Raw genomic sequence first — 11,432 nt, 5'->3', positions numbered from 1 at the left:
TTCTATTGTCTTAGAAAACATGTTTTTCCCTAATTGGCCAAAGTGGGATTAGTAGCTGTGAAAGCTGTGCACTTTACAAGGCCTTCTGGGAGCTTACAAAATGCAGATATATTCATACACATCACTGGTGGAGCCCCAACTCATGCAGCTTCTCTGTGGTACCAACTAACAAGGAGCTAGAGAAATAGGAACACAAAGAACTTACACATCTTCTGTAGCTTTTGGACAGTGGAGCCCGTCTCTCCTGCTGCCTCCTGTGCCACTGTGAGGGGTCTTGGACCCCTCACATGAGCCCCTGCCACCATCCTCCCCCACCTCTACAGCTGCTTCTTGGAGTGGAGAAGGTGTTGGTAATAGGATCAGAGTGCAATTCAGATGGGAAGGGACCCCAGGAGGTCTCTAGTCCAACCCCTTGCCCAAAGTAGGGTCAGCTATGGGTCAGACCAGATTACTCAGGGCTTTGTCCTGTTGGTTCTAGAAAACCTCCAGTGCCAGAGCCTGCACAATCTCTCTGGGCAACCTCTGGTTTCTTCTTTCATCCAGTCTGAATTTTTCACTTCAATTTTTGCCTGTTGACATTTGTTCTCCAGCTGTGCACCACTGTGCATAGCCTGGCTCCATCTTCTTGGTGACCTCCCTAGGGATCCTGTGGGGCTGTTGTTAGATTTCTGCCCCCCCCAGCTGCCTTTCCCCAAGGCTGAACAAGTCCTGTTCCTCCAGAGTCTCCTTGCAGGGCAAGTGCTTCAGGCCCCAGGCATATTGATAGCCCTCCACTGAACTCACCCATTTGTCCATGTCTGTCTGGTATGGCAGAGACCAAACCTGGATGCCAGGTTAGACCCCTGTGGTACCCCACTTTTTACTGGCCTACATGCAACCCCTTAACTGACACCCACTAAGCTTGATTGTCCAACCAGTCTCTCACTCATCCCAACTACAATGTTCTAACTTGAATACAAGAATATTGTGGCAGACAGTGTAGAAAGCCTTGCTAAAGTCAGGACATCCATTGCTCTACCTTTGTCCACAAATCCGGGCAACCAGGTTGGTCAGGTGTGACTGATCCTTGGTGAACCCATACGGACTGCCCCTGGTCACCTTCACCTCCTTCTCTGCCCCTGGGAGGGGAGGTCATGAAATGCAGATGTCTTCTCCTGCCCTGAAGTGTCACCAGGGACTGTGTCACCTCTCAGGGGCACAATGGATCTCTCTGTGCCCTGAAAGTCCCCTGAACTTGCTTGCCTCTTCCCTCCCACATGTAGGACTCTCCTGGGGGTGGGCAGACCACTGCAAGGCATGGGCTCACAGAGACGTGGTTGCTCCAGGTGCATCAGGTTGTGCAGTTTTACAAAGCAGCCCGCACTCATCAAGGCACACAAAAGCTGACCAGGACCTTTTACAACTGTATGGTTAAAAACCTCTAATCGCACATACTTGAATGCACAGTCTCCTTTTTCCTAATCTGTTATCTGCATTTCAACATTAGCTTATTTTGGTCAGAGGGAGGGGACTCTGATGAGTTGCTCTTGTAATTTACTTACTGTTCATGTCAACTTGAAGATCAGGAGCTCTGAAAAGGCTTGTTTGGAAACTTTGCTGCTTGAGACAATCCCTGCTCCCCCCTGTGCAAGGAAGACATTAATATGACTTTTCAGATTCCCAAAGCACCTTCCAGTGGGGCATGTTTTGAACAGTAATGAATGGAGAATCCTGCCTGGTCCAATGGCAATAGGCATCATTACTCCCACTTTGGAGCCCAAAGCAGAGACACATGGAAGAAAAGTCTTAGGGCCAGGCACAGAACTGCTGGCATCTGGCTCCTCATCGTAGTCTCATACACAACTCATAGGTGTCCTGCCACAGGGAGATTTCAGCCCCACACATCTAATTTCACACAGACTACTGAGAGAGTCTGACATCAGTCGAAAGATCCCTAGTGTCAGCTCGCAAATTTTGGAGTCATTTATATCCACAGTAATAAAGCTATATGCTGTTTATTTAGCAGGGCTCTTCTAATGTGCTGTTTGCTGTTTTGATAGTCTGTGTCTTCTTCATATTGTAATCATATTAAAAGAGCATTCTTTTCCTGGAATAAAGAGGTAATGATTCACAAGAGGCATAATTATTCCATGCAGTGCAGGCAGGATGCTGCAGAAAGTACTGTCTGTGCATAAGAGGCTTTTATTGCAAGTGTTCTACACAGTAATTAAATTCCTTTGAATGAGAAGGCTTGATTGGATTTTCTTTGGTTTATTGGGAGGAGTCTGAAAAGCAAGGTATTTAGCTCAATTGCTACACAATTTTGGCATCTGTTGGAGGTTAGGGAGAAAGGTTCAGAGTGTCTGATTCCCATTTCTCTTATGTCAGTGTTACGTTAGCTGAACTCCATTGAATTCAATCGAATTATACCCTATCTGTATTTGTGTGAGAATCAAGCTCAGAAATCCCTGGCAGAAAGCAACAGGATACCTGAATGCATGCTGTAACAAGCCAAATTATATAAGGGGGAGAAAGCATTACTAAAGGAACTACCTGCAGTTACAAAGGCAAGTGCCCAAAAGCAAGGAAACTTTGCATTTGCATCTGTCCTTCAGATCTGATGTTTGCCGTATGGTGAGTCCAGCCTTGGCCCAGAATGGGAGAAAGTTTGAAAAGACAGCAGTAAATGAATGAAAAGTCAGGCAATCATCTAACAAAACTCTGTGCCAGGATGCTGGCATGGTACAACTCTTGAGTATTTGAGTTGTCAAACTAAATCATGTTTGTTTAACATCAACTACTGTATGCAGCTGCCAAGGTTTCTTTTTTTGTGTGTGTGTTTTTTTTTTTTCCAAAGGAAAAGGGTAAAAGTGTAAATTAAAAGGAAAACTTTATTATATACAGCCTCAACATCTATTAGTGATGGGAGTTTGGGTTTTGTACCATGAATTACAGCATAAATTCTTCCTGTTACTCAATAAAGCTACAAAATACATGAGGATGAGAGTGTTGCTCAGGCAGGGAAGGAGATGTGCGATACCACAGGGGTAATTCCACCCTGCTCAGATGTCTCTGGAGGCAGAGGTGGCCTTTTCAACAGCTCAAAAACATCATCATGGGGCAATGAGAGGCATTTTCCTAATCTGAAGGCTCCCTGTCTGCCAGATGTTAACATCTTGTTTCACCCAGTGAGAGAGGGAATCTCTGAAGCAAGTTTACCAGTATTTTTAGGGCTTATGTGGAGGTTTGGATCTCAGAGAGATTTCTAGGGGCTCTGCTTGTATCCCAGTGGTGGTGGTGATGGTGCTGGGTGGTCAAGCAGAGGGTCCTGGGGCTGTGTGAGGGGAGGATTGGTTTTGCAGGGAGAACAGTGGTGGGAATGAGGAGGAGAAAGAGCTTTTACCTTTGAGCCAGGTCTGAATGACTCCCTCACACACCTCTGCCCGTGATAAACCTTGGGTGTGCCCATCAGTCACCAAATCTCTTCTCCTTGTGGCATACCAGGCCTGATGCAGGTCTGCAGTTGAGGATATTTTCTGATGAATTCTGGTAATTGCAGCCAGAAGGCTTTGGTTTATTGCCTTCACTCCCTCCTACTGGCTGCCAGGTGCTATGAACACAACAAACTGCCTGTCCTGTTGTCCTCCTCTGCCTTCTTTTTTCCAACCTTCATGTTTTTAAATGAAAGACAGTGCAAAAAATAGCTGCACAATCCTCCAGTCTTGGTGGTATTCAGACAGCACCATGAGGCAAATGGGACCCACCAGTCAGTGGCTCAGGACTGTACGGAGAATGTTGCCATAAGCTGACACAGATGAGGCACATCAAGCCATAGTTTCCCTGTTGTGACTCTACTGACTTCTAAGAGGTTCTGCTTCCTCTTGTTGTTTATTAGTTCTCTGCAAGGATCCCTCCTGGAGCCAGCTGTCTGCATAGAAAGTTGGAGTTAAACTTTTTTCCTAAAAAAGCAGATTTTGGAAAAAAAGATATATTATTTATTCAAGGGCTGAATTAAAATTTGTTCTGTTTTACTGACGTTTCTTTTGTGTCTTGGTTTCCTGAGCAGAAACAGCCACACCTGAGGACTACTTGGTTGATCCTGCAAACATGAAGAGGTACCCCATGGATTCTGCCGATTCTCCCTTCGGTTGCATGGGCTCCGCGTACGCCATGCTGCAGAGTCCCAAAGACGGGCATCCTGCTGGAGTCTCCTCTTCCTCCTGTAGCCATCGTCCTGCCCAGGTGTCTTCAGGAGGGTCCTCATCTACTGGCCTGCGGCATCAGACCTCCAGCCCAACAAGGAATGGGACCTATCTTGAAGGAAACAGAAGTGGTAATGTAACATCTTCCATTTATCAATGTGTGTTGCTGTGCTGGTGCCATGCTAGAGTCTTAACTCACTTCCAGATTCCCAGAAAAACTAGTGAGGTGGGTCTGTGTTCACATCCATCCAGACCACACACGCTTCCATTTAGAAGGAGAAATAATAGTCTATGTAAACACAAAATCTGTTCATCATTAAGTGAAAAGGTGAACATTTTCTAATGTTGTTATTAATTATGTAAACATATGTATTATGTATAATTGTGTGGCAATCACAACTTGCAGATATAAATATTAATATGTAAGGCATTCCTCCCAAAGATTGATACTGCCTACAGGCAATTAATTGTATGATACCAGCTGTGTACAAGATATGATGCAGAGCAAGCCCAAATATTAGTGCCTACCGCAAAGTGCTTCAGCAAAAGAGTTTGCTTCCTAGCTGCATGGCCCATCCTGCCCCTTTAATTAGGAACCAGGCCAGATTTTGCTTGAAAAAGCCTGCCCAGCAAAACATATATTTTTAGAAATCATCCAACTTACTGCTCAAGGTTCTTTTGTCCTTCAGGAAGCAAAGTCATAAAAGTTTATCTGCGAATTCAAGGGATGCCATGCATTCAATAACCCCTCTTCTTTCCCCTCACTGTATTTTTGTCCAGTTACCCTGCTAGGATTTAGGTTTGCTGGGTCAATTTTTTTTTCTTCTGGAAATGACATGGGTTCACCAACCAGGTTAGCTAATTCCCTGAACTTCTGTTAACTCTGTCTTCGTTCGCATTTTCTAAGTTCTCCATTAACAGGTCTTTATTAGTAGTGATTCCAAGAGTGTCATCACCCCTTACTAATTATTCAAAGTTCATTTATGCATTTTTCATCTTGAAGATAGTTTTAACAAAGGAGTTGAGTGTTTCAGCCATTTCTAAGTCATTAATTTCTTTCCCTTCCTCATTTATTAATGGAATCTACTGTCACTCTAGTATACTTTTTTTTAATCTTGATATATTTGCAGAAGACTTGCTGGTTCCCCTAACCCCTTTGTCTACCATTAGCTCATTACACTGTCTTTCTGCCCTTGCATTTCCCCTGGAAACTGCAAGTGATTCTGCATATTCTTGCTCAGTAGCCACTGCAGAGTCTCTTTCCAGTAGTTGTACGTCTTTGCGTAATTCTTTCAGATCCCTCACCTTCTCAATGCCTGTATTATTTCCTGTTTCTGAACTTTCATTCTTTAATATTTTAGAACATTATTCTTGCAAAATACATATTACCAGTATTTATCCATATATTTGTTTATCTCAGTTTGCCTTCCTAAATGTTCAATACCTATCAAAAACCATCCCTCACTGTGCTATTATTTTCACACATTATTTCCCTGGTTTACTTCTGTGTTACTCTATTATACAGAGCACAGATAAGCATTCAGTTCTCATCATTATCCTTTTCTTTAGTTATAGAGTCAGCATTACTCAAAGCACACTGGATAGCATAGAAATGCATTACTGCAAACAACTTGTAAAAGGTTGTCACTAAGAACCGAGGGCCTCAGTTACAAAGAAAAGGAAATGAAAAGCCTTTTCTTTCAGATCTTGTTCAGTGCCTCTTGGGCCAGCATAATCAGGTGCTGGGAGGACAAGGGGCTTTACTGTGCACAGGATTCGTTTTCCACTCTCCCACTGCTTCCCTAGAGCCTCTTAGCAGAACTGGGACTCTTTCGTCAAGCTTTCTTAGTTGGCAGCTGCGAGGAGTCAAGATTTAACAATGTTGTTACTCGCTTTGAAAATCTTTATCATTCTGCTTGGGATCGGTCGTTATCTCTTTGTAGTACACAGGCAGGGTCAGAGCAGCACAGAGCAGAGGTCTGTCTGCTGTGTGAGACAGCAGCACAGCCCCAGGACAGGGATAAGTCCCCACTACCCTCTCCACCTTCAGAACTTTGTGGCTCAAGGGTTTCCTGAACCAGAAATGGTGGATTCATATTTAGTAACCTTTCATAGATTTTTCTTCCCTAACTTCCCACTGAACATAGTTCCTTGAACTTGCTCATCTGAGTTACTTTCCCTTCTTGCTTCTGACTGTGAATACCACTGTTGCCCTATCTCATAAAAGTCATATAGTGGCCATGCAATAGGCTTTGCAGGTTCCTATATTTCTCTAGCCCGAAACATATTAAAGCACTTTGAGGAGCAAAGAGGAAAATCTTTCTTGTTTGCCTGGTGCCCATGATGTTTGGTTGTCTTTGAAGTGGTAACAGGTGACATTTAGCTGCTACATATGACAGTTCAGAGTAACAGGACTCATCCCAAAACTTCTTAGCATGTTTTATGTGACGTGCATTTGACACTTGCAAAGACTAGCTCATCTGAGACCTGTGGGATGTTTGGCCATCTCAAGATTGCATGCTTCTCCTTAGAGACTGTATTTCTTCACAGCCATCATACTTTGACCCAGCATGCTGCTTCCACTCCTACTGGCAGTCTCAGATTTTTAAAACACACATCCTTCTGCACATACCTTAGTGCAGCCACACTAGAGTTTCATTACCATCTTCACAAAATCTCTCTTGTGAAGGTCTTTGGAAACTGCACTCTCACTACAATGCTTCTGTGTGTGTTTTTCCCCTTTCTAGGGATAATTTATATGCTGCTGAATCATAAGTGAGCAAAGATGATTAAGTGGTGCATGCCAGTCTCTGTTCTTATCCTCCTCAGTTTGCATACTTACAAGGCAGGGATGAGCAGGACTAATTAAAAAGAGGAAGAATTTCTCTCTGAAACCTCAAACCAATCCTCTTTATTTATGGATATTTTTGAAAAATAGCTTGCCTTATTTATCATGGTGGGCAAATATCGTGGAAAAAAACCATAACCATAAAACATATCTCAGTGCATAGCAGAACATGTATTTCAAGCGGAATGGATGAGATTAAACCTCAAAGCTCTCATTAATGTGATCAGAAGCTTGATGCCTAAATCTCTGTGATTATGCTAAAAAATTCCAAACAAAAAAAAAAATGCCAAAAAAAAATCTCAGAAAGCAAATTGGGGCTGCTAACAGATAAACATGCACTTTTCTGTCATCATTTGCCAAACTGAAGCTCTTAAATCAGGGAAGAAATAGTCAAGGACATCATAAACCTTTCCAAGTCTGCTTACATAACAAACAAAGCCTTTATTCCAAGTATGAAGAATTGCGTATTCAGCCACAACATAATAACCTTAACATTGCCCTGTAGCTTGTTATTTTTATGTAGATTTTATTACCCAATATTAGCAGTTAATTATTATCACCTGAGGGCCTTTGTTAAAGAGGCAATCCTGGTTGCAAATACATTTATTTCCTCAAAACATTTGGAGACCCTGGGTTTGAAGTGTCTCTTTTTCCAGAATAATACTGCAAACACTCTGAGGGGGCTGAATCCCGCATCTCCCCAGGGCACTGACCAACGAGCTGCTGACAGCACTGAGGGGCTCAGTGCTGGGTACCAATTCTTCAGCAAACACAGCCTGCCTGTTAATTTTTGAGGACTTTTACAGCCTGAAAGGTTCAATGAGTTCAGTGAGCTGCCTGTTTCCCCCCCCCACACCCCTACAAAAGAAAGGCAGCTGGAGGAGCCACCGTGCTGGTGGGACGAGGACTCTACCCTGCTGTGCCAAGGGGCCGAGGCCACCAGCCAGGTGATGCACAACGGCATCTCCTGCAAGAGCCTGCCAGAGCAAACCGATGTGCTGAGCCCAATCTTCTTTCCAGAACTCTCTGCTGATTGTGGCTCATCAGACGCCCCCATGCCCATAAATATCCCGTAATTGTGTTCTCCCACATGTCTACTTTTCTGATGTCTCTCGTCTTTTCCTGCTCAGTGTGCCCTAGAATAAGTGTCTTCTACAAAGCCTTCCTCCTCTTCCTGTCTTTGTATATAGTGGGAGGTGTTTGTTTTTTTTTAAAAAAAAACCAAAAACAATTCCCATTTCTATGTGACTTTGAGGCTCTGCTACTTCTGCTTAGTTTCGGTAGATCTGCTGCTCCTTATTATCTGCTCCAGTGCAAGCAGAGAGAACCTTTTTAAATTTTTTTCCCACCCCCTCCCCCAGAGGCAAAGAAATAATTTAGTCCTGCAGCAATATTAAAGTTCATCTGTCACTCCCTTTCCACTCTTATCTATCAATGACCGTACTCCCTCTGGGCTCTGTATGTTTACCAAGAACGTATTTAGGGACTCTGTTATTTATCTTGCCTTCTTTCGTAGGTTTAACGCCATTTTAGTGTTTGATTTCCTTGTCACGGCTCTGTAGCCGTTTGGCTGTTGGTTTTCTCTCTCTCCATCCTCCTTCTCAAGGAGGTCCTGAGGCCAGAGGTGGGGGACAGAGAAAATCCTGTGTGGGGTGAGAGCTCAGACCAAGACAGACCACGTCTTTCCATTGGCTTCGCTGAGCTTTGGCCACTGACCCGGCATTTCCAGCTGTTTCTGTGCAGGCAATGGTCTCATCTGGGATGCTTCAAGACCTTTCCCTGCAGAGGAACCTCCTCACTCTCCTTCCCCAACACAGCTTCAGGCAAGAGAGGGAACTGCTTCCCTCCGATTACTTAAATTTCCATATCCCATTCCATTAATTTGACAAATTTTTGCCACCTGTCAAAAACAGGAAATTGGATTTGACCTAGATTACGATCTCGAAAAATAATTATTGGTGGTGAGCACTCCCATCTCTTTGTAATCTGAGTATTCATTATCATCTTGATTAATTCTGATGACAGAATGGCATAGAATGCCCAGGGGACATGAGAATTCCTCATTTATCTAATTCTTAGGTTAAGTGTGAATACCTTCAAATAAGAAAAAATGTATAGTACTTGCCCTGCTGCCATCAAACACTTTTGTGCTTAGTATAATCACTCAGCAAAGTGATGCTATTGAAACAAACCGCATGCTTTTGTGTATACATGAAATGATTTATTTTCTTTCCTAAATAAATATGGAATAGATATTGAAAACCAGATGGTTTCTGGACTCACCAGCTACAAAATATGTTCAAGATAATTGTCTGCAAGGTGGTTTTATCTCAGTTTTACTAACGACATTTAAAGTAGCCTCTTACACACAAGTAAAATAACACATCTTAATTCATGAAAAAGCAGCAGAGAATCCAGGACTTTACTCTAGGTAGGTAAATAAAAATGAAACTAACTTTGAAGAGTTAGTATCTACACATAATTCTTGTTTTTGTATTATATTATACCTCAGGTAGGGATCTGAAAGGGTTATCTTCACCTGCTAGATTCTGGAAGAGTCCTAGCCATGTGGTTTCTTTAGAAAGGTCATTTATATATTTGTCTTTTAAAAAATCAGATTTATGCTATTGATTGCTAGATTGCAGAGGAGTGAATAGAATTCTCCTGTCATTTCAACCTTTTCTTCTCAGCCCCATTCCTTTCATCATGGATATTTCTAATACCTGTGAAGACTCTCAGCCACTCTTGGGGCTCTCTGTTCCCCTTTGCCCTTTTCTGGCATTTCTGGAAGCAGCAGGTTGCAGGCAGGAATCACTGGGCCATGGGCTGCTCTCTCTGTGCCCAGTGTGAATCCCAGACTAAGACCCTGTGCTTTCATTATATTCATTCAAATTTAAGGGAAAAAATGTGATCCTCAGGAGGGGCACATCTTCTCCCCTGACCACATCATGGCAGCAGCATAGAAACATCTACAATCCTTTGGGCACAGCCAAACCTTTCTCTCCCCCCTTTATTTTCCAGCTGGTTTATAAAAGCCTGGTTTTCTCCTTGCCTTTGGTTTGAGATGCCAAGGTGCCCAATATTTCCACACATCAGCTGGCACACAGATTATTGGCAGATCAGACAGGGGAGAAATATTCACCCCTCTGCCTCCAAGACAAGTCTCAGTTCTCTCACCTGTCCCTGACAAAGTTACCTGTTGTAACTGATAGTTCAGGGATTGGCCAAGATTACCCTGCTTGTTTTGCACTCTTTGTCTTCATTATTTCATGCCAAAGGCTCCAGATGACGTCTGCACCGCTGTGTATTGCATTTATTTTGTAAGAGGAGCCCGTGGTCACCTGAGTCCATACAAACACCAGTCTTTCACTGTTTAATTAAGAGGACCCGTGGCTATTCCTTGTCCCTTATATCCAGAGCAGTGACTTTGCAAATGAGGGTGTAATTATCATGATATTTACATCACATCCCATTATGAAGCCCATTGACCAGATTTGCACATTCATAGCACTTTCTGCTTACTGGAGTTCATCCTTCCTAACTGCAAAATATACCTCATTACATTATACCATAAGACGAGCATGGCATAGAGAAAAAAAGGACCAATACGCACATAAAGCCATTATTGTGCATATATGGGCAGATCCTCAGCTAATATAAATCAGCATGGCTCTATTGAAGTCAATGGAATGACAGTCTACAGAAGCCACAAACCCAGCCCACTACATTTGTTCTTACACATTAGGATTGTGTTTTGAGTCACACGTAGGGATTATCATACATTTCATCTGTCTTTATAAGCTCAGTATTCCTTTGGAGAGCTCAGCCCTTGTCTGCTTAACAGCTCTGATTGCCCTCTTGGCTACCTGGGGTTTCTCCAGGCTCCCAGGTATCTGTGGTTTCCCTCTACTCGCACTCTTCTGTTTCCTTTTCCGTCTTCTGTAGTGCCTGCTTGCTTCCCATTTGTGCCTCTCATTAAAAACTGGGCCTTAGAAGAAATTAGCAGGTCAGGGCAAGTAACATTTTATATACCCGTGTGCTGCTGCCTGTTAATGCAAAGTTTGCTTGGTGTGGATATAAACAAATTTAAACAGCTTTCCTGTAACCTGGCTTAATATAGTTATTGGAATATTGAAGCAGCATAAGTGGAGGTGCAAACTGTATTCATGTGGAGGCTGAGATTTATAATTCTGAGGAGACTAAGAATAAAAACATAAATGCATTTTCATTCCAATATGCCTTTATTCACTTGATTTAAAGCTACAGCAAGCTGAAGTGACCTTAAATTATCCAGGGCTTATACCATTAAAAAGTCACATGTGCAATGTTCATCTTTGCGTGTTTCAGTAGCTTTCCAAATGGGCATTAATTGGTGATCGTCAGTTTTGTGAGAAGCTAAGATT

The 11,432-nt window shown here is 42.9% G+C and overlaps 1 protein-coding gene across 1 annotated transcript in view; it reads left to right on the top strand.

Annotated features, from left to right (window-relative positions):
- Positions 1 to 11,432, top strand: part of SCML4 (Scm polycomb group protein like 4) — a gene marked incomplete at both ends in the record, with an annotated part of 44,780 nt that overhangs the window by 27,377 nt on the left and 5,971 nt on the right. Inside the window, one exon of the mRNA XM_080341936.1 lies at positions 4,046 to 4,312. Coding sequence (XP_080198062.1) covers positions 4,046 to 4,312 — 267 coding nt within the window. The remainder of the gene's footprint in view (positions 1 to 4,045; positions 4,313 to 11,432) is intronic.

The sequence above is a fragment of the Nesoenas mayeri genome (genome assembly GCF_963082525.1).
Source record: "Nesoenas mayeri genome assembly, chromosome: 3".
Lineage (NCBI taxonomy): Eukaryota > Metazoa > Chordata > Aves > Columbiformes > Columbidae > Nesoenas > Nesoenas mayeri.
Note: the sequence above shows the minus strand (reverse complement) of the source record. Positions and strands in the feature narration are given on the sequence as shown.